The sequence below is a fragment of the Episyrphus balteatus genome, chromosome 2, assembly GCF_945859705.1.
Source record: "Episyrphus balteatus chromosome 2, idEpiBalt1.1, whole genome shotgun sequence".
Classification (NCBI taxonomy): domain Eukaryota; kingdom Metazoa; phylum Arthropoda; class Insecta; order Diptera; family Syrphidae; genus Episyrphus; species Episyrphus balteatus.
In genome coordinates, this window is record NC_079135.1 from 93,746,694 (window position 1) to 93,771,255 (window position 24,562).

A 24,562-nucleotide genomic window follows, 5' to 3' on the forward strand; every position below is an offset into this window, starting at 1 on the left:
GTGAGTTTGAAAAGAAGATCAAAGATTGAAAGTGAAAAGTGATAAGAAATTGATTTTTTCACAAAAGGAAATTTAAAAATATTTGATTTCTTAATAGTGTGTTCAAAATTAAAAAAATAATATTGTCCCTTAACGGTTTTATCTTACTTATGGAGGTTTTTAACAGAATTTTTTTGATTTCGAAAACTGGACTAACCTACAAAAAAAAATCGTTTTTGATAAAAATAAGCGTACAAAATCCTCTAAAGGACATTTTTTTATCGTCTAAAATGAAAGGTTTTACGCGCTTCTATCTCGAGACATTCTATGTTAAAACACCTAAATGTCTTTTGAAGCTGAAGGACTCTAAATATAAACTAGCAAATTTTAACATATTCAACTAAGATATTCATTTTCTAAATGATAATTTAGTTACCTCTGTCGGAAAATTAAATAAGCATATTAGTATTTTTCTACCCCTTGTCCCTTGCCATACTCTTCTTTTGTAGGTCCCTATTGAAGCCCTTTTAAATTTTCATACGAAAAATATTGCAGAACAGGAAATACATATAAAAATTTCATCAAAAGTCAGTGTGTCTTAAATAAAATTTAAATATTTTTCTTAATATTCTTTTTTTGTCCAAATGTTCGCTTAGTAATCCATTAAAATTCGGTTTAAAGATTAGAATTTAAAAAAAATTATAGGCCCATTGGTTTTTTATCAAGTTAAAAGAGTCAAATTGATGACCTCTTGCAAGACGCGGGAGCCTAATTTTTTGTGTGGATTTATAAAATAGATACCGCGACATAATATGTGGCGAGTAATATTATTACTCAATATTTGATTCCCTAAATCATTTTTTGATAATAAAAGGAGTGATAACAAATCACCTCTTGATTGTTTAATTGTGTCGTTAGAGATTACAAAAAAAAAAAAGAGAACTATCAAGTGTAAGCCCTATAAAATTCATGTTACGGCTGGTCAATTTTTCAAAATGACAATTTTTTTTTTTTAAACGAGTGTTTCCGTGAGTCAGTAAAAATTTAAAACAGAGTAGGTTAGGTTAGGTTAGGTAGAAATGGCTGTCAGGAAAACAACTGACACACTTAGACCATTTATTGGTCCGTTGTGATACCATGATTTTGTGAGGAAATTCCTCACTAATTAAACCAGTTGGAGCTTTTAATAAAGCGGTGAAGGTTGAAGATGTCAGTATTGATTAGCTCACTGGTATCTTCTAAGAAATATTTTTCCAGGTATTTTTTACGTCTACTGGAAAGGGCAGGACATGAGCAGAGAAGATGTTGGATTGTTTCTTCTTCTTCCTCATCAAGGCAACTTCTACAGAAGTCGTTAGAGATTACGCCAAGTCTTATGGCGTGTCTACCTATGAGACAGTGTCCTGTTAAGACACCTATTACAGAGCTGATATGCAATCTTCTTAGAGACAACAAATTTTTTGAACGTTTTGGATCTAGCCTAGGCCAGATCTGCTTGGTCGTTTGGCAAGTTATAATGTTTGACCATCGTATGTTTGTTGCCTCTATAGCTTCTTGCTTCAGCATGAGTTTGCACGTTGCGATTGGTATACCAATATTTGCCTTATTGGGTAAAATTGGTATTAGAGTTCCATTTCTGGCGAGTTCGTCTGCTTCACAGTTTCCCAGAATATCTCTGTGACCCGGCACCCAGAAAAGGTGAATGTTAAACTGTTCTGACATCTCCATGAGAGATGATCGACAGTCGCGGGCAGTAACGGAGTTTGTGGAAACCGAAGCTAACGATTTAAGGGCGGCCTGGCTATCAGAGAAGATGCGGATATCCGATGTAGATATCACGTTTTCTTTGAGCCAAGTCAGTACTTCTTTAATCGCCATTATTTCCGCTTGGAACACGCTGCAGTGATTAGGGAGACGGAAGGAGAGACTAACATTAAGTCTATCGGAGTAAACCCCGCCACCCACTCCGTCATTGGTTTTAGAACCATCTGTATGGAAATGAATTGAATCATCTCTTAGAAACTCGGCATTGTCCCATTCTGATCTATTTGGGATGGTGACTTCATAATTATTGCCGAAAACCAATTGTGGGGTGGTGTAGTCGGAGTGACTGTGGATTGATCCGAATGAATTCAGAATATTTGTGTGGCCAATAGAGTTATTGGTCCATTGAGAGATGGCTTGGAGTCGAATAGCAGTGCTCGCGGCCACCTGCTTGCTGAATATATCTATGGGTGGAAGATTGAGTAATATATCAAGAGCGGCGGAAGGTGTCGAACGGAGAGCTCCGCTGATGCACATGCAGGCTGAACGTTGGACTTTGCTTAACTTGTCTCGATATGTTACTTTTTCCAGAGCAGTCCACCAAACTGCTACCCCGTAAGTGAGAATAGGTCTGATGACTGCAGTGTATAGCCAATGAGTTATTTTAGGAGATAGTCCCCATTTATTCCCTATAGCTTTTTTGCAAGAAAAGAGTGCCACTGTGGCTTTTCTTATTCTTTCTTGTATGTTGGTTTTCCAGTTTAATTTGCTATCCAAAATAAGACCCAGGTATTTGGCTTCGCTGGCAAAATTAAGTGGAACACCATTAATAGAGGGGGGGTCTAGTTGTGGAATTTTATATTTCTTTGTAAAGAGGACAAGTTCTGTTTTTTGAGGATTTACCCCCAATCCACAGTTTGTTGCCCATTTTAGTAGCTTATTTAGAGCAGTTTGCATTAGTTCTATTATAGTATGGAGATGTTTTCCTGATATGGCAATGGCGACGTCGTCAGCGTATGCAATCACTTTGAATCCATCTACTTCTAGACCGACTAGTAGTTCATTAACCACTAAGTTCCACAGGAGTGGGGAGACTACCCCTCCTTGTGGTGTACCTCTACTAACAGATCTTCTTGCTGAGAAATCTCCTAGAGTTGAGTTAATAATTCTGCTTTTCAGCATAAGGTCTATTAGCTCGCTCAGTGAGCTATCTACACGGAGAAAAATGAATCTAGTATTTTATACTCCATATGACTAGTAAGGTAATTAAAGTAAAAAGTCCTAGATTTTAAGTAAAATTTACCTTAGGTATTGAACATTTCTTGGATCCGTAAAGTAATTTTTACAAGAAAGTTATGGTGAACAAATTATAGTAGTATATACCTTACGAGTAGCAATATTTTCTTTACGTAGAGTCAAATATACCTTCAACCAAAAAAGTGTATGAATCTTTTCACTTTAAGATTCTAGTAAAACATATTTTACAAATTTAACTATTCTATGAATAAATTTTACCTTACACTAAAGTAATAATAATACTGAATTCTAGGAAATTTCCCCAAAAGAGATCAGTACCCTCCATACATAGAAAAAACTCTTAAAGCTGTCATTGAAAAGTGCGCCATTTTTTCTCCATTTGTGTTTGATTTTTATTTTTTGTCAAAACTTTTAGGTGACGAGTGCGGGATAATTGCATTAATTCATGAAGAATTCGCAAACAATTAGATCAAATAAAGTCAATTTAATTTTTATTGATGATATTTGCCTAAATAAAATTGTATGCATTTATCTTACAAAAATTAATTAAAATAAAAAAAGGTGATTTTTGTAATTATTGAAAAACATAACAGGGTCATACGTTACTTACTTCTAAATAGCTTTGAGGATTAAGTACGTGTTACCTAGTTATGCTTTTCAATAATTACAAAAATCAACTTTTTTATTTTAGTTTTTGTAAGATAAATGCATACAATTTTATTTAGAAAATGTCATCAATAAAAATGAAATTGACTTTACTTGATCCAATCTGTAACTAAATTATATACCTTCCATAGAGAAGTTCAATTTACTTTAAAAATCAGTATTTTCAGCCTTATAGTAAGGTTAAATATGTACCTAACTTTCTAGTAATTTCTATTAGAAATTCATACAAAAAAAGGCTTTACTGTAAAGTTAATCATAAGCTATAAATTTACTAGAAAAGTAAGGTAAATTCCATTTTATTGGGGAGTCATCCCTATTTAAACTTTACATTAAAGTTAAATATACCAGAAATAAGGTGGTTCATACCTTATTTTTTCTCCGTGTACTTTAAGGTTCTTCAGTGCATTTGTGATTGCTATGTTGCTGACGTTGTTGAACGCGCCTTCAATATCAAGAAATGCAACTAAGGTGAACTCTTTATGATGGAGGGAATATTCAATAGTGCGCACTACAGTATGTAGTGCTGTTTCAACCGATTTCCCTTTACAATAAGCGTGTTGTGCTGTAGATATAAGATTGGGATCTATGACATTACGCAAGTGGATATCAATCATTCGTTCTAAGGTTTTAAGAAGGAATGATGATAGGCTGATAGGTCGGAGGTCTTTCGGATTGACATGAGAGAATTTGCCTGCTTTGGGTATGAATACAACTTTAACTTCTCTCCATAGGGCAGGGATGTGTTTCAATTTTACACATCCATTCAGAATTATCTCTAAGATGGGAATTAGAATATCTGATGCCATTTGGACTTTGGTTTACCCAGTTTTCATGACCTTTTCCTGGTTTTATTGAATCAAGGGCTGTCATCAAGGAATTGCTAGTGTATACAATTAATCGTAAATTTAAATTAAATTAATTCGTACATTTTCGTAAGATTATTTTTTATCAGTGTCAGTCTAATTTTTGCTATGAAGAGTTTTCAAACATAATTTCATCCAAACCATTTTTAAATAACCCACTAAAATTCTTCTACGCCCTGAAAAAAATTCTTCTGCGAGCTGAATTTCAAAAAATGTTTCAAGAACTTTGTCCGCAGATTCAGCCTCAAGCATTTTATATTTCTCAATAACTATCTCGGAATTCAATTTGACTAAATGCTGGAAATCAGAAACCAGATCTACATTCCTAATTGAAGTCAACTGTTCTATCTTTTATAATTCTCCATAATTTTTCATCTTTTTCATCAACCTAAGTTTGAGATAGATAACACTATTAAGGTCAATTATTTATTAATTTTCGAAACTGTTTTAAAAATGTATTATGTTTTTTTTTTTAGAAGAAGTCAAAATGTATTTTTAAAAAATAGATAGTGTTTTAAGTAATAAAACTCCAAATAAGAAAAACTTAAAAATGAATAGAACATTAATAGTTCTGTGCCTTATGTTGGCAATAAGTGTCCTTAGCACACTTGCTGATAGTGCTAGTGATGGAACCAAACCCCAAACACCTAAAAAGAGAAATCATAATGGAAAACGACGAAAGAACTCACACAAAAATTTTCTAAATAAACCACAAGCTGAGGAAGCAAAACCACAAGCAGATCTTCCAAAAGTTGACGAATTCGACGAACTTTTTGGTGGCGAAGAAGATTATAATTATGAAGACGAGGATTTAAATGGTAAGTAAAAATAAACACCCTGTGTGTTTCAAATGAATGATCCCATTTCAATTGAACCCATTATCATATTTGTAAAATTGCCTCATAGATTTGTTGCAATTTTTTAAAATTTGTAATTAAAATATCTCTCCCTCTTCGCTTCTCTCAGAATCATAGTTTCTATTAAATAAAATAGAAATTTATTAAGTGAGAAAATTGTCGCCGCTATCTATCTTTATTAAAATAAATAAACAATATGCAGGCTGCATCTGCATACATAAGTACAATGCGTTTTCTTTTATTATTAAAAAATATGCAAACAAAATAAAAAATCAACATCAACATCAATTCGTTTAATTAGTTGACCGACCTACTCATAGATTCATAACAATCAAATCTGGAAACGTTATGGTGATGATGGTGGTCGTCATCGATCGTAGGTCAGTAACGCACAATCATAATGTTGTGTATGTGCTTTAAATTTATTTGTGTTTAACGACCTATTTTTAGACGCATCTGCTGCATGAGTAAAGTGCGATAGAGCTTAAAATAAATCAAGTGGCGCTTGAGAAACTTGAATTTTTACTCCGCTATCAATTGAATAAAATAATAACAAAATTAGATAGATTTTGGAAAATATCGTGTTGAAAAACAGACTTCTTAAACTAGGATTCATTCGAAAAATTGAAAAGTATCATGTCATGTGTACCTGTTTTTGAAAATTTTTGTAAGAGTAACTACACTTGGGGGATAAACTATTTTTCTTTGAGATGAAGAACCATGCCAACTTAAATTACTGTCCATTATGATTTCCTTAAAGCTAGAACTACATCGAAACACAAAGGCAAAAAAAGTGTAAAAAGTAAACAAAAGTACAAAATAAAATATAAATTATTTAAAAAAGTTACCTAGAAACTTTTTTGAACTTTTTTCACTTTGTGTTTCTATGTAGTTCAGGCTTTACTATCAATAAACTGTATGTATTTGAAGATTTCACTGGCACCTTAAAATTTTGATTTCCGATTTATCGGAATTTGGCACTTTTAATTTTGAACTTGGCAATTTATGGCTCCTTTAAAAACAAAGCATTTAACAACAAAAATCCCCCAGAAACGTGGACAGAGACAACCAATTGGCATACATTTTGAATTTTTATGTATTACAAATTTAATTTAACGCCCCTCAATGAGCATAAAAAAACAAGCAAAAGTTTTTTGAAAATTAAAAAAAAATCAAAAATATCATACAAAAAAAAAAATTATTTGCTTTTTTTTAATCATTTTTGGAAGCGGCTCTTTTTGGCTCCAAGATTTTTTTTTCCACTTTTATAGAACGAATTTAAAGAAGTTGCATACACCGATTTCATATGAAATATTTGGGAGCAAAGTAGGATTATTTTTAGTTTTTCCTTTAAAAATAGAACAATTTATTTAAGCCTCATCTGCGTTGAAAAAAAAATAAATTTTAATTTAATTTCCGTCATTTTTAGCAAGATTCAAAAATTTATTGAATCTTCATTAATTTAATTTTCTCAAAATGTGCCTATTTTCTTTTAATGCAGTTGTTCGTTTTCTTACCATTCGCTTAGAATGAGAATTGACGCCACTGTCGTATTATGCTAACTTTTCACAATATATCGCACGGCTAAAGTCAACTAGGATTCTTCTATTGGATTTGTCACTTTAGACACCTGCGGCTTACGTTCAAACGAGTCGACTTAAGCCAAAAAGCTTCGCGGTGAAGTCGGATTTACAGAATTTTGTATTCGATTCGATAGCCAAACAATCCCTAAAAAGGACTTTTTGGTTACTAACTAAACTAACTAAAAAACTATACTAACAAATTTTGTTTATTTGTATTTGTTTTGTGTTAAGTTTGTATTTGTTTTTATGTTTATTAATATTAACACTGACTACCAAGAAGATGAAGTTGTTGTTCAATTAATTTTGAGTGCAAAACTAAGCAAAAGTTGTAATTCATATTATTTGCAAGTTGTTCACATACACTGTGGCGTATACGTGCTCATTTTTGTATATATTTATTGTATGTGAAAGATTGGGGGAAGAAATTTTATGTTCATGTAATCTGGCGATATAAAGCATTATTTAAAAGTTTTTTTTAATGCTGAATGGAACAAGAACTTATACAACCACTTGAAAAAAATTGTGTGTTCATGTGAGGTACGTGTGAAATTGGTCTACTTGTGTTTCATTATGAATTATGATTCGTATATTTTTTATTTGAAGAGGGCTCAAATATTAGCAAGCAAAAAACTGCTAAAAATGGCTACAACAAAAATTGCAGCGTTGTTTATTTTCAAACAATTCGCTGGCCTAGTGGAGAACGACGATAAATTTCGTTTCGGAACAACTTCGAATCTTATTTGCCAAAGTTCACAGATTCAGTTTAATCAAAATCGTTAGTATGGCTTTTCCATAAATATTTTCATATACTGTCAAAAAATTCTATTTCATATAACCTCTTAAAACTACAATTTGAAACAATTCAGCTTACTGGGTTCGGCTGTTGCCTGATTTACAATATTGCGTTTCAATGTTTTCTTTTCTTTCAAGTCGTTGAAATATTGTTAGGCAATATTAATACAAACAAAAAAAAATACCAGTCTCCATTCGGATACCACCAAGAGTAAGAGGTAGTCACCTTGTCACTGACGCTAACAGAAGACAGAACTATTAAAAGAAAGTTGTTTTTCTATTTTTCAATATTTACAAAAACTAGAATCATATGATTAATAATGAGAAGTAATTATTTGTATCAGTAAATTTTGTATTTAAATTCGATATCTTAAAAATTATCGTACTGAATGTGTTTTTTAAGGCTTGGCCACATTGGAGGGTATGCGGTAGCGGTACGGGTAGCGGTGAGGGTACTTGTATGAAAAAAAATTCCAAACTGACACATCACCGTTCAGGTGTGGAATTTTTTTAGTACAAATATCGTTACCGCTATACCGCATACCCTCCGGTGTGGCCAAGCCTTTAAAGGTTTTTTTCCTTAAAATTTTGACGTTGAAGTCAATTTTTTCAAATACCATTGCTTTAAATAATTTAATTTAAAATTATGTGCACAATTCTTCCTTTTAAAAAAGATATATTTAATGTATAATTGTCCCTGTTGCCGTTGTTTTTAAATATGTTTTTTTTTTTTTAATTTTTAGCAAAAACATATGCTTTTTGTATCTTCTACAAGAATCCTTTATGTTTTTTCAATACACTTTTCAAATTTTCTTTGAATTTCACTGATAGCTCAGGGAAATTAGTCAAAATATGGGCATGAAATCGCATTTTTCGCGGGACAAAATTTTTTTCATGGAATGTGACATTTGAAATCGATATTAAGACGCGTATGGCTGCAAAACTGCGTACTTTTTTGTTGGTTATACCTCTACTCCCAAAATTTGCTAGGCCTACTAGCAAAAAACTAGCTTTTTTCTCACTTTTAACTAGTACATGGAGAGTTTCGGAGTTAGATTACTTCTACAATATGATGGTTACAATAACGATTGTAGGCTCATTTTGTAGATAATTATAAGTACTATAATTCATTCTTGAAGAATTACCTAGACAAATCAAAAGTTCGTCAGATATATGGAAAAATGTCATTTTGCCCCAACCTTGCGACACAAATCCGCACTTTAACCATCTATAAAATTTTATTTAATCAACTCACGGAATTGTTTTGTATATCATTTTTTAGATAATTTTATTGTTAATAAGTCTTACCTTTGTCGTTTTTTGTTAAAATGAATAACAATGGAGCTATTCAATAAAAACGATACCAATCTCTTTTCCAAGATGGCGGCTGTTCCCAAACTCCAATTTTCCCAACAAATTGACTTTTATGATAAGGACAACCCCCCGAAAACATTCCATGAAAAAAATTTTGTCCCGCGAAAAATGCGATTTGATTTACTAATTTCCCTGGGCTATGATTATTTTCAGAGAAATGTTTTTAAAAAAACAGGTACACTAAAACTTTATTTGGTTCCAAAATTTCGAAAAACTCAAACTTCGCAAAATAAACCTTGTAAAATTATTATCTACCCCTTAATCTTATATGTATGTACAAAAATCGATTATTTTGAAAGGTTAATTTTTGATGTCCCGTTTCAAAAAATTTTGACTTATTATAGATTCGAATGAAAAATTATAGTTCTTGTTTTGCATGATCATTATACTATCGCATTTAATAGCGTTTTCAAGAAGATGTACTAAAAATAGCCATAACTTTCTTTTCTGGTTTTCCAGGTTTTCAAACCATTTAAACTTCTGCGACTTTTAAGTTTATCGGAACATCAAGACATAATTGTGTTAGCTCTGCAAAATTTTTTCGAAACATTTATCGGGATCTGCGTACCAGGCTTTAAGGTTCTAAATTTCTTTATCTAGCGATTGATATGTAGCTTTCATTTCAAATGATTGCCCAAGCAATTTTGTCTTTATTTTAGAAAAATATTTTATTTAAATTCTTCCCAACTCAATCTATAGTTTAAAGTTAGAAAAAATTTCTAACGTAAATAATTACATAAACATAATGAAAAAAAACTTGTTTTTCTTACAGGAGGTGATCAATTGCCATCAGGACGATCTGGTAATCTCAAAAGGATGATTATTTGAAAAGTCAATTTGATTTTTTAAGTTTTTTTTTTTTTATTTTAAGCTATTCCAACAACTCTAAAGCCAATTCCAAGTGAGAACATTATTGGTAGGCCCTAAACAATTTATACTTGTTTCATTATATTAATAACTTATAATCTCTTTGAAGGTGCATTTTCCTGCTATCACGAAGGAAATTGGTACCGAGAAAACGATCAGTTCCGAACTGGTCAAAATGGATGTGCTACATGTAGGTGCTTTGAAGGATCTGTTATATGTGACGATCGGGCTTGCAGAAACCCTCCAGATGTCCAAGTTAATGTAAATGGCGAAGAGGGTTCAACAACACCGCTAACTTTTCTACCATTGCCACCTAATTCAACGACAACAACGACCACGACTACACCGAGACCACCAACTTCTACTTATCGACCAAACTATGGAGGATACGAAGTATCTTCCACTGGTACTGGTGTTAGGGGAGAGCCTGGATATCCTGGTGCTAGAGGCAGTTCTGGTGAAGCCGGAATGCAAGGTGTGCCAGGAACACCAGGAATACCTGGAAATCCTGGACCACCAGGTCCAGCACCAGATCTAACTTATTACACTCAGCAATTGGCAGACGCATTGGGTAGCAGCGATAAAGGACCAAGTGGGCCAGTATTTCTTCCAGATCAATTTCAGTATCTTCAATCGTCGGTTGGTTCCGTGGGACCACGAGGTCCACCGGGTTTAGTTGGACCTTTGGGTCCACAAGGTTTTCAAGGAGTGCGAGGAGATCCCGGCGAGCCAGGTTTACAAGGAGTTGCTGGTCAGATTGGTCCAAGGGGTCTGCCAGGCACACCAGGCAAAGACGGATCACCAGGTGAAGATGGGGAGGCTGGTTCTATAGGACCTGCGGGAACACCAGGACCTCGAGGTCTTCCGGGAATGCCTGGCATACCGGGAATAAAAGGGCATCGTGGTTTTCCTGGATTAGATGGCTCGAAAGGTGAACAAGGAGCACCTGGTGAGAAAGGAAGTACTGGGCAAATGGGTGCTGTAGGTCCTGTGGGTCCAATTGTAAGTTTTTTTTTTCTTGAGAAGTCTTAAATCTTCAAAATCTAACTTGAAATTTTTTTTTTTTTGTATTATTTAAGGGGCCTGCTGGTCCACGTGGAGAAAGAGGTCGTGAAGGACCCCCTGGACCACCAGGAGCAAGAGGTCTCGATGGTATACCTGGAGCAGCTGGTTTGCCAGGAGTAATAGGAAAACCCGGACCACCTGGTTTCCCAGGAAGTCCAGGAGCTAAAGGTGATATGGGTCATGAAGGCCCCAAAGGATCCCAAGGACTTCAAGGACCTCGTGGAGAAGCTGGACGCCCTGGAAATGCTGGAGAACCTGGTATACAAGGACCATCGGGTAAAGATGGCCTCCCGGGAGAAAAAGGTGATATTGGATCTCCAGGAAATGCTGGTCCTCAAGGTTTTCCAGGAACTAGAGGCCCACAAGGTTTATCCGGAAATCCTGGTGAACCAGGAATGAAGGGTGCGCCAGGAATCCCAGGTGAACGTGGTTACAAAGGAGATTCAGGAAATAAGGGAGATCTCGGACAACCCGGACCACGTGGTCTTCCCGGCACAGATGGGCCAGAGGGAAAACGAGGAAAGCGTGGTATGCGAGGACCAGCTGGTCCACCAGGCCCAAGTGGTGAAAGAGGTGCTGTTGGATCACCTGGATTACCTGGACCAGATGGACCTATTGGTCCAAAAGGACAGTCTGGAGAACGAGGTATACAAGGGCCAGTAGGAATCAAAGGAAGTTCTGGTGATGTAGGTCAACCAGGTCTTCCAGGAGTTCAAGGACTAAGAGGGTTACCAGGAAGGATTGGGCCTGAAGGCAGGCCCGGACCAACAGGTGAACGTGGTATACCAGGTGCTGATGGCAAACCTGGTGAACAAGGATCTCAAGGACTTCAGGGTCTACCAGGTCCAATGGGTATTCCTGGTGACAAAGGTTTTCCTGGCGAACGTGGTAAGGATGGTGAGCAAGGTCCGGTAGGTATGACTGGACCAAAGGGAGACATTGGTAAAGAAGGTATTCCTGGTGCTCAAGGTCCACCTGGACCACAAGGACAAGATGGTTTGCGCGGAGAGGCTGGTGCACCTGGACCAAGAGGATTCCAGGTATTATCAAATCAAACACATCAAACTGTCAAAAATCATGTTTATAATTCTTTTTATTTTGTTAGGGACTTCCTGGAGTACCCGGAAATCCTGGAACTGCTGGAAAAGATGGACAAACAGGTCAGCCTGGTCAGCAAGGGGCAGTTGGACCAGCTGGATTAAGAGGTGAAAGAGGCTACCCAGGTGAAAGAGGACCAGTTGGACAACCAGGAACTCCTGGTGAACGTGGTGAGCAAGGATCAATGGGAAATGATGGACAACCTGTAAGATATCACTTATTTCAAAAACTTTAAAAATGTTAATTCTTACTTTTTAAAATAAGGGTCTACCTGGTCCAGTTGGAATGAAAGGACACCAAGGAGCACCAGGAATGATAGGTCTTCCAGGTCTTCGCGGACAACCGGGTCCCAGTGGTGAGAAGGGAGAACGTGGAAGCTTGGGTCCGAGTGGGCCTGAGGGTCCAGCTGGGCGTGTCGGTGACAGAGGTCCCCAAGGAATTGTTGGACCACCTGGAGCACCAGGTGAGGCAGGTGAAAGAGGTCAACCAGGACAAGCAGGTACACCAGGGGAACAAGGAGCTGCCGGTTCCCCAGGAGAACGTGGACAAATGGGACAACAAGGACTTCCAGGTTTCCCTGGCGCCCCTGGAATGGCTGGGCTTCCTGGTGTTAAAGGAGACCGTGGAGTAATGGGAATTAAAGGTGAACAAGGAAATGTTGGACCACAAGGTTCCACAGGTGAACCTGGTCTTCCAGGAAGAGATGGATTAACTGGTGGAAAGGGTGCTCGAGGTGAACCCGGTCTACGAGGTGAAACAGGAATGATTGGACCACCAGGACGTCCAGGTGACCCTGGGCTAGCTGTAAGTTTATATTAAATCAAAGAAAACAACAATTCATGATAAAAATAAATTATTTTTCAGGGTCAACCAGGAAGTCAAGGCTTACCCGGTGCTCCAGGCCTTCAAGGAATGAAAGGTAGCCCTGGTGAAAACGGAAGACCAGGTGCAACTGGCTTACAGGGACTCCAAGGACCTCCAGGTCCCGAAGGTTCAAAGGGTGATACTGGCAGTGAGGGTCCAATTGGGCCACCTGGAAATCCAGGACCTCCAGGAAATCATGGTGATCGAGGACTACCTGGTTTACCAGGTCCACAGGGAAGCGCTGGGCAACAAGGAAAACGTGGACCACAGGGAGAAAGAGGAGAAGAAGGAAAACCAGGCAAAGATGGTGAAGTTGGACCACAAGGACTTATTGGACCACAAGGTCCAATTGGACCATCTGGAGAATCTGGACCAGAGGGTCCACCTGGCAAACAAGGTCCACCCGGTATAGCTGGAAGAACAGGTGACAAGGGTCCACAAGGTCTAACTGGCAATCAAGGAACTCCTGGTAATCCTGGTTTACCCGGACCACCAGGTCAAATCGGACAAATAGGACCAACTGGAGAAAGAGGACTTAAGGGTGAAACTGGTTTACCGGGGCCTGAAGGACAAATTGGACCAAGAGGTAAAGCTGGTCCACCTGGCGCTGAAGGAATGAAAGGTGAAATGGGAGAAGTTGGTCCAAAAGGTATTAAAGGTCATCGCGGATTTTCTGGATTACAAGGTCAAATCGGTAATCCTGGAATTAAGGGAGACACTGGAAATCCAGGAATAGAAGGACTACCCGGTAAACCTGGTGAGCCTGGACCAAGAGGACTACCCGGTAGAGATGGAAGTCCAGGTATTGCTGGAAATCCTGGTCCATCCGGGAACAGAGGCTTCCCTGGTAATGAAGGTAAACCTGGCCCACTAGGTCCTCCAGGACCACCTGGTCCTCCTGGACCACCCGGCGAGTCAATGGGTTATGATGCTGCAGCTTTAGCTGCTCTTCTTCAACAAGGAACAACAAAAGGACCCGATTCTCAAGGAGATCAACCATTTAATATACTTTCAGAGGGCATTTCAGATGAAGAACGTCAAGCTATAATACTTAAAGCCTATGAACATGTTAAAGCATCTTTTGAACGAATTGTCAAACCGACTGGACAAAAAACTGCTCCAGCAAAGAGCTGTAGGGACTTATTTGCAGCATATCCAGGCTACGCATCTGGCAACTATTGGATTGACCCTAATGATGGTGATGCTCGTGATGCAATATTGGTGTATTGTGATGCACAGAAGCGTGCCACCTGCATACTGCCACAACCTAAAGAAACAGGGACAATTTCTTACACCGGTGGAGATCGTGAAGTTTGGCTTGGTGAGGTTGAAGGTGGACTTAAAATTAACTACAAAGTGGACTCTAATCAGCTGGGCTTCATTCAGCTTCTATCTGCCCATGCTACTCAAAGTATTACCTTCCATTGTAAAAAGACCGTGGCATTCTTCCACGAGGAGAAAAATACACACAGGTAAGTTATTTTGGCCCCAATTAATAGAATCCGAAAGAAAGTACAACTTTTCAATACCTTTTTTAGAAATGGACTTAAACTTCTATCTTGGAATGACGCCGAGCTAATGCCAAAAGGTCCTCAAAGAATGCGCTATGAAGCTGAAATCGATGATTGCAAGGTAAATTCGACAACTTTATTTGTATGTTATGGTTTTTAAAAATATAATTTAATATTTTAGCACCGATCTGATAAATGGGCTAAGACCATCATATCTTACACAACTGATAAATCACAGAGATTACCGATCGTCGATATTGCAGTTCGTGATGTCGGTGAACCAGATCAACAATTCCGAATTGAAATTGGACCAGCTTGTTTCTATTAGGTTATTTTCTAATTAAAAAAAACATATTTTTTAAATCTAACAATTTGTACTTATATTAAGTTATTATGTAAGAATTACTTAAAAATAAGATACTTATAACATTTTATTTTATAACTAAAAGACTCTCCTAATTTAATTATACTTATTTAAATAAAATAATACACTTTTATAGAATAAGTTATATAATTTTGTATAGTAAAGTACACTTAATTAGATTTAAGGGACGAAGAATGTAAGAAATTTGAAAGTAAATTAACTAAACTAATGATGTTAATTAAGAGACAAATAAAATTATAACGAATAATTCAAGTTGAGAATAAAATTAGCATTTTTGTTTTACATACATTACATACATTTTAAAATAAACAGTGTAAAGGCTTGGCCACACTGGAGGGTATGCGGTAGCGGTACGGGTAGCGGTGAGGGTACTTGTATGAAAAAAATTCCAAACTGACACATCAACGTTGAGGTGTGGAATTTTTTTAGTACAAATATCGTTACCGCTATACCGCATACCCTCCGGTGTGGCCAAGCCTTAATGGGAAATAATGTGATTTGCAAGTTCTTTTCGAAAATTTCATCGAAATTATATAAATCTTTATTGAACTTTCAAAAGTCTTAGGTTGATTTGAAAGTTTTGTTCTTTAGTTCTTATCTGGAAAAGCAAATAGCTCCAAATATACAGACTAAAAATTTTTTTACACTTTTGCACTTTTGCTATACCCTAACCCGAAAAAAGTGGGTCCCGCAAGTCAGTTTGTCAGCCTGTTTGTCTGTCTGTATAAGACTAATCGGATAGGCCGATTAACATAAACCTATATATGTAGCGCTTTTCAGCGACTCTCCACAGAGCTCCAGAGGGTGTTTAGAGACAAGTTTTTCGGACCAAAAATATTTTTTTTTCATAAATTGTTTAGAATTGATTTACAAACGTGAAAACTGACGTTTAGAATGACAAAAATATACTTAACTAGTTTTACTAGCATACATTTTTGTATCTCCTTGTAAAGTACACTCAGTGAAAAAATAACTTAACTATTAAAATAGCTATTTTACTCTGAGCGCATATTTGTAAAACAAAATCTGAAAACTCTAAATTTTGTTTGTCTGCTGATTTTGAATCCTTCAATATGTAGTGCTGCCAAGATTTCCGGCTAAGCCCCGAGGCGTTTTTTTTTTGTCCAGTTAGCCCTACTAACAATTTTGCTTCTATAATGCTTTACAGAAGCACCAATTGCATCTGTAAAGCTTTATAGAACCAAAATTGTTTGTCGGGAGGCCCGGTGGAAATAAAAAACACACTTAATGACCAAAAGTAGCCACTTTAATGTTTCTCTATGCCTCATTGTGAATAGGTCACAATAGGTAAGTTCTATCCATGGTATAAGAAAAGAAGGTATGTTCACGCGAAGAAAGTCTTTATCGAGAACTGTCAGATGAAAGAAAAAAAAGATGGCTTCCTGAGTTTTTGACAGCTGCCCCATTGATATTGTTTTTGTTAACAAATTTGTCTTGGAAAATTGTTGTTGCTTTTGATTTTGCCAAATTAAACGTCAAAAACTTTTTATTCCATTTTGTAAAATGGCGACTCTAATAATCATTGACCTACTATATATGGACTGCTAGTCGTTTGACTTTTCCATACAAAAATTGAAAAAAAATGATTCCACATCTTTCTAGCTCTACTAGCGGTATAATCTTAGACGTCGAAAAGAGGAAACTTTTAGTGAATGACATCTGTCGTTAAAAGGTAGTGCTTTCTCTGTTATTCTATATTTGTTCCTTTCGCACTTCGTCAAAAATGTTGCACTTATTCTCCGCTTTTTTTAGGGCGCTAGTATCGCGAAGAAACAAGTGGAACCAACCTGAATATGCTTCTAGCAGTCCATATATATTAAGTCAATGCTAATAATCATTCCTTTTCTCTTCTTATACCATGAGTTCTATCATTGAATAATTATATAGCTCTATTTTCGAGAGAAATAAACCAACAAACATCACAGATATATGGTGTGACAGCTATCCCCTACTAACAATTTTGCTTCTATAATGCTTTACAGAAGCAACAATTGCATCTGTAAAGCTTTATAGAACCAAAATTGTTTGTCGGGTCATTTGCTGTTTTCTCTGACTTTTTTTATTTTCCTATTTTTCCAATTCATGTTGTTATTTGTTTCATTTTCTCCTATAGAAAGCTAACAAAACTATTTTTCATCAATAAAAATGTTAGAAACATTAAAATTTCAGTGCAAAATGTGTAAATGTGAAATGTCCCGACAAACAATTTTGGTTCTATAATAGCTTTACAGATGCAATGTTTCATTTACGATTTTAGTTATCCTTATTTTTTATGCAATTTTTCATTTCGCTTCCAGCTAACTAGAGGTTCCTTATAAATGGGATTAAGTTTTCAGTAACGATTTTTAAAGATTTGTGCAATTTTATTTTCTCTATTTTTATTCAACAAAATCATAGGATTTTATTACTAGTGTATCCTTTTAATTTTTGCAGATTTGAAAACTCTAAACAATATACCAATTCAGTCATTAATTTCATAAAACAAATTTTGAAAAATCTAGAATCTCTCGCACACCTCAAATTTTGTTTCGAAAAAATGTCCCCTTTTTTGTTTTGAGTAGTGTTTTATAATAAACAATTATTCTCAAACTACACAGTTTGGGAGCCTCTCCATGGTTCACGTACTCGATAAAATCCACATCCACAAATCCACATTCCATATAAATAATTTCCCTTTTCCTATCACATTCCACATAAAAAGGTTCTTATCATTACTATACTCAAATATTGTTCATCCGTTGCAATTTTGAAAAATATATCTTTCTTTACATTTACAAAAAAAGAAAATAATGAAAACAAAAAAATTAAATGCATACATATCTAAATTTTCTAAATTTAAACAATTTAACATTTATTTTATTGTAAAAATAATATTCTACGAATGAATAATCTGGAATGACCAAAAAATATCCTTTGAATGAACTTTCTCCTGACGTCATCAAAATTGACAACCCCCAAAAAGAGGAATTCCCACTAGAACCATCGGATGAAATGAATGACGTTTCTCTTGCTTGTGCTTCTTGTTCCACCACACAAAACAAGATTCCGTCTGTCATCCACAAAAATTTACATGAAAAAAAATTTCTAGACCCTGCGCGGTATGTTCTGTGTTGTGTGGTCGTATTTCGCATTCATTTTATTCGCTCTTCTGCCTCACAAAAATCTCGAAATCCACCAAATCCACACACTGACACACCGCAGCACTACCCGCCGACCGACCGGGTCGACATATTATTCAATATTGTATAAAATTCCCAGCGCACAAAATTTCTATCTCGCGCTGACCCCCATTTGTCGCAGTTCTAAACGTTAAGTCAATGAAGTCTGGGGTATACTTCAAGTTCGCGCTGTTACCGCGACTAAAGTTGTCTGGAAAAGATGTGAGTTTTCAAATCTTTATTGTCTATTTGAATATTTCCAATTTGATGTGCATTTAAATATTTTAAATGTTTCCATAAAAACTTTTTATGTGTGTTCCTAAATTTGAATTACGAGAAGATTCCTTTGAAATCTTATTTGCTCCTCTCTGTGGTTAGATCATGTTTTTTTCTTTTTCTTTCTCGTTGGAACAATTTTTATCCAATCCATTTGAATGAGTTACTCCTTTTTTGTTAATATGAATGTGCTTCTCTGAGCTAAGCTTCTAAATATCTTCTCTGCTCGGCTTAGTCATTAACTTGAGTGTAATTCCAAGTTTTTTTTTTTTAGTTTAGGGCATTTCACAGTCTGGTGCAAGTTCAGCCTTGTTCTCGTGTTCTTCTTTTGGGTAAAATCGATATCATCCAAGAAGAAGTGGTTTTGGTTTCCTCCTTCATTCTTTAGTGTACTCGGCGAATTGCTCTTGAAATAGGTAATAACAACAACAAACAAGTAGCAATAATAACAACAACAAAAAATAGAGACATTAGAGCAAACAGTGGCCAAATGCCTAGTAGATAAGTAGAGTAGGTTTCTTGGATAAAAGTTGGGAAGTCTTTTTGGATTGTGGCCAGATTGCAAATGTAAGATTGACGTAGATTATTAAGTTTTTCTTTAAGTTTTTTTTTGGTTTCAATCCTTTTTATTTATTAAAAATTGTTTGTTCTATGGTCTTTGTGGACATCTCCAAAACCAAAGGAGAGGAGATGACAGAAATCAGCTGAGAGTGAGGTGGTTCTGATTGGTGCTCTCTTCTCTATTTTTTTTTTAAATTTTTTTTGTGGTGAATTTGGATGAACTCCATTCGACAGCCAGCACGTGTGTGTCCATTTCTGTCTTTTATGGAATCTGATTTTGATTCGACAGGAGGGTTTGCCTGCCACTATCTCAGAAGGTTTTTTCGTTCTTTCTTTCTTCTTTCGAAATCGATTTAGGTACAAAAAAAAAAGTTTCGTCCTTGAAACTTAACAAAATGAACCTTCTGAAAGTACCTTCTACGTCTACCATCCTTTTTGTTATTGTACCATTCTGCTATTGCTACTGCCACCCACTCAAGCCATTGAATGAATACCTACAACCTATCTACCTTAGATGTCCTTTAAGTTTGGCTCAGCTTCAAACTGAATCGTCATCGTGTTTTTTCAATTATAAAGAAGCTGATGATGACTAAAAATAAAATTCCGTTTCGTTTAGTTTATATGTTTGCTTGCTACCTTAGGAAAAGCAAATCTATTAAGCAATGTCAGTTGTTTATTTATTTTTATTGCTTCATTCATTTGTAAAATGGGTGGGTTAGGGAGGTTTATATAGGCACAATGGAGCCTTAAAATAGTTTTTTGAAAATAATTTGTAGGATTAGAAAAATGGTTTATCATTTGGATGTTTATATCAGTGTGATAAATTTTTAAATCGAATTTCTCTCTCTCTATCTATCTTTTTAGTGACATAAAACAAGTAGATAAATTAAATGAATATTGGTTTGTAGGTATAGTTGAGATTATTTATTCCGAATTAAGGCGCCTTATATAAAGTATATACCTACCTTATTCCATACTTACCTTTGTTCTACATTCCTAATTCACGTTTAAAGACAAACCAAAAAAATAACTGAAAAAAAGACAGTTTTATTTTCAAAATGTTTAGGTATTTCAGTAATTTTTTTTCTTATACGCTACGGTGACCATCCGTCGCGGTTTACCCGGGACTGTCCCGTATTTCTATAGTTTGTCCCGGGTTTTTATTTAATAAACCCGGGACGTATAAGTGTCCCGTATTTTGTAATTTGTCCCGTGATTGTCCCGTATTTCAAAATTCTCTTATTTGTGTATTCAAAATTTTAAATACTTTGCACGGAAAACAAGAAAACAGTGGTTGGAAAACAAAAGTTTTTTTATTTTTTGAATAAAAGTATTAGTTTTTAAACATTTTTCGTCAATTATTTAGTTCCAGCTTGTGGTTTGTCAGGTTGAAAAGCTACACCAAAAACATTTTTTTTTCGAATAATGAAAAACATATGAAAGAGGAAAGAACCCAGCTAAATTTCAAAAAAAAGGACATTTTAAAAGTTGAATTAAATATGACAAAATTTCAAAATCATTTAAAATAAAAATGTTAAAAAATGTTTTTTTATAAACGACTCGTAAACGACTAGGACCGGTTTGTTAACACTCGATTATTTTTTAATCAAAGATTTTTCTATGGAATAATCCTTGATTGAAAAAAAAACCACTGTGAACAAACGAAAATTTTCCCATAAAATACTTCAAGAAATCTTGATTTCAAAATTAGGAAAAATTATGAAAACTCATTTTATTATTTATGTACATACATATGTATGTATTTATTTTAAAATTATCCAAAGAATTTTTATCTGTCCCGGGTTCCGCTCCTAGAAATATGGTCACCGTTCTTATACCAATCTTAATGGGTCTTACAATAATATACATACGTACATATCGTCGGTGAAACCAGAAAAGTGTGTAACTCCAAATTTTCTAAAAATTAGATTTGAATGCCATCTGTTAGACAAACCTGATATCTACCGTTTCTTAAACTGAGAATCCTCTTAAAGTTCATAGTTTTTATTTTATTAGCAAATTAGAAAATGAAAACTCATACAAATGCCTTCAAAACGATTTTGTTTTTTTGCTCTCCTATAAAATTTGCTAAAATGGAGTTACACACTTTTCTCGTTTCACCGACGATATGCGAAATCTTTGAAACAAATTTGCAGATTTATTTGTTTGGAAAACCAATGAAGCGAGAGAAAACCAGATTTATTATTTCCTTCAGAAGTTTGTTTATAATTATTATGTCCATTGTGTCACACAAAAGTTTAACTCAATTTTTTCTTTGAATTGAAAATTTTTTCGAGACCAAAAATACAAGTTTAACAACTTTTCTAATACCTATGGAAACATAAGAACATAAAATTCATTTCTTTTCAATATTAAAATAACCTCTCTCCTCATAATACATTTTCGCGTACTGCATCGTTTGCTAGCTATATCATTGTTAGAGCCCCGTACCTTTATTGAGCCCCTGAAGAAATTCAGAAAATTTGGGTGGGTTTTTTAGATGCCAAATAAAAATTAACATTATTTCACTTTTAAAACCATTGCAGACTGTCCAATTGATGTTTAAAACAGGGGCTTTTACCCTATACTTTTGTTTGCCAACATTGTTTTAATTTAAAAGTTTTTATATTATGCTCTTACATACATCTTTTCCAAAAACCAAGAACCAAACTATTTAGCCTTATTCGTTTTTCCACCTTTTTGTCCATGTTTTGTCCATCCTTTTTATTTTTGGTTTCTATCAATTTCGCTGTTGGAGAAACTTTGCCGTTTGCGTTTTTGAGATTTTTGAAAATAAAGATATTTTGCATCAGAGTTGCTTTAAAAAATTGTTTTTTGAATATATTTCTTAAACAGAGGTTGGAAAAACGATGATTTTTTATGTCTGTATCTAAAGTTGATCGTTTTAGACGATTTTTAATTTTTCATACTTCTTGTTCCTATAAAAAAAAAAGAATTTGTTCTAAGGTTTTTTTTTGAAGGATGGATAAACGAATTAGACTAGCTTGGTTCAAACATTTTGGGGCCGCATATTGGGATATCGTAATGTTTGACAATTTTTCTTTATAAGGGATGACGAGTGAGATACGGAGGATAGAAATATCAAATGATCTGAAAAAATTGCCAACATACGTTAGTTGAGTTTGTTAGTTCAGTTGTGATGTTTAGTTGGACAAAATTCTGTGACATAAATATTTTCACTCATAACATAAAAGCTCCAAAAAATCTCATTTGGAATAAAATATGTTGAAAAAACTAAAGCAGTGATGCAATTTCGTACATGGCTTTTTCTAGAGAGTTAATTGTCATTTAGAATATAATTAAATGTCAAAACTATTTTAACTATTTAATTTAATGAGACCAAAACTAAGACTTTATATAATTTCTTTAACTTTAACTTAAAACTAGCTGACTAAAAAGGCCCTTAGGTTTATTCAAATCTACTGATTTCCTTTATTTATTGGACAAATTGCGAAAATTTTCTTGGAAAAGGTCCTGTATGTGTAAACTAAAGCGATTTCTTGCTTTGTATTTATCTGATAGTCTTAATCGGTCAATTTGACTTTAAAGAATCTTGCCAAGGACAATTGTTTTTGGAAAATTCTTTACGACAAAATTTATTTGATTTAAAAACTAACAAAGGTTAAATTAAAAGAATGGAATAGATTTCCCTTTTCGATTCTTCTTATTAAAAAAAGCTCTTAAAAAAATGTGACATTTTCAAAAACTGAGAATTCAGCGTTTTCACTAAAAGTTTTTGAATTCTATTTTAAGCTCGTGATAGAGAAGTAACTACTGATTAGACAGAAATGTATGGTTCTTAATACATTATAGAAATAAAACTGAATACAAATTACCAAAACTTTCAGAAAAAAACACAGCTATATTTTTGGAATATAAAATATTCAAGCCAAACTAAATTTTGAGAAAAAAAATTTAAATATTTGACAAAAAAAAAAATAAATTTAAGTCGGGCTATCACATACAAAATTCCTTAAAACATTATTTTTTTTAAATTAAAACTAGTTTTTTTTTTTGTACATATAAAGAAGAACTGTTTTTTATTTTTCTTTAATATTTTTAGGTATGTAACTTTCTTGCTTCACCCGGAGTAATGTTAATATACCATTAATTAGCACCCAATTAGCATTTATTGATACAATTAAAATACCTTTGTCTCGCTAACTTTGCTCTGTTTATTTAAAATATCAACATCTGTTATGGTCTTGTCGTTTAGTTATAGAGCGGTATTCTCTTATTCCGGCAGTCTGTTCTAGACAGGCACTAGTTATTTGAATTAGAAGTTTGTGTATCAATAACTTTTTGGTTTATTACCCTAAGATTTCATAATAGAAGTGAAATATATGTACGAGAAGTATGTACAAATGTGTATGTAAAAGTATACTACTTTTGGATACTTATGAAACTTAACTGTCTTACAAGTTGGCATAATTGCTTTCCTAATTAACAGTTTTTGATTAATTTTTATACTTGAAGACCTTTCTTTTACATTGTAAATAAAATTAACATTATAAGTGCATCCAAAAAATTATGATTGATACAATTGTATTCTTTCTTTGAATTGTGTATGACTTTCACTGAGCCTATTGTGCACTTTAATTTAATTTCATTGTATGGATCAGATAAAAGTCGTATGTGTGCACTTAAAATCAGATAAAAATAATAATATAATAATATGATTACTTGTGGGAATTTCAAATGCCACATACAGATATTATAGAGATTACTTTTTACAAGTACGAGTACTTACTAGTTTTCAATTTGCACATATTTACATTGTTTTATTTGAAAAAAAAAAGGTTACTTACGTACAAACAACCAACAGTTTCCGCATTGATTATGAAATATTATTAAATAAATGTCTAGGAATGCAAGTAGGTATTTATAGTAAGCTTCTAGGTACGAGTATCTGTACTTATTAAAACTCATTTTAAGTTATTAAATGGAAATAAATTTTGCAGCATTGCAAACTTTAAATAAAATTGTTTTTAGGAAAAAATGAGAGTTTAGTATTTAGAACTACTCTTTTGTCACCTCATGAAATAATTGTTTAACTAATACTTAAGAATATAAATATGTATGGTACCTATATAATGCTATATTATAATGCTTTATTAGCATTGGATTTTTTTCAGTTATCAATCTAATTAGCGCAATCTGGTAAACTACTAGTCGTAATGGTTGATTTCATATATATTTAAATTCGTTTTTCAATGTTAAAAGCAGGATAATATTGCTGTTACCTCTGTCGCTGATTAGTAACAAAAGATAAATATGTTAAGTTCTCAAGCCAGCCAACAGTCGCTGCTTGCTACCAAAAGTTGAATATGAATATTGAATATTCTCTTCTGTTGTTACTGATAAATACTCTCTAGTTTATAGCATCAGAGCACGTGTCAGACAGAAAAACAGAGTAATAACCATACAGATAGAATTGTTAGACCCATTTTTTTCGCATTATCATAAGCGGCGTGCGTTATAATTGAATAGTTTGCATCATAAAATGTATCGGTTATTAATTTTAATGTTTTAATGTGAACGTCAGCGCACGGTGGTTAAATTTCATTATTTTATGATATTAATTCATTTATAAGCAAATG

General features: G+C 34.3%; 1 protein-coding gene across 1 annotated transcript; it reads left to right on the forward strand.

Annotated features, from left to right (window-relative positions):
• The first annotated feature begins 5,079 nt into the window (after nt 1-5,079).
• On the forward strand, nt 5,080-15,137 carry LOC129909575 (collagen alpha-1(I) chain-like). The gene is made up of 10 exons (XM_055986649.1): nt 5,080-5,347; nt 9,908-9,937; nt 10,007-10,051; nt 10,112-11,004; nt 11,082-12,107; nt 12,173-12,370; nt 12,430-12,969; nt 13,030-14,501; nt 14,568-14,661; nt 14,722-15,137. The coding sequence occupies exons 1-10, from the start codon at nt 5,080-5,082 to the stop codon at nt 14,866-14,868; spliced, it is 4,713 nt and encodes a 1,570-aa protein (XP_055842624.1). The 3' UTR covers nt 14,869-15,137.
• Nucleotides 15,138-24,562: the final 9,425 nt, after the last annotated feature.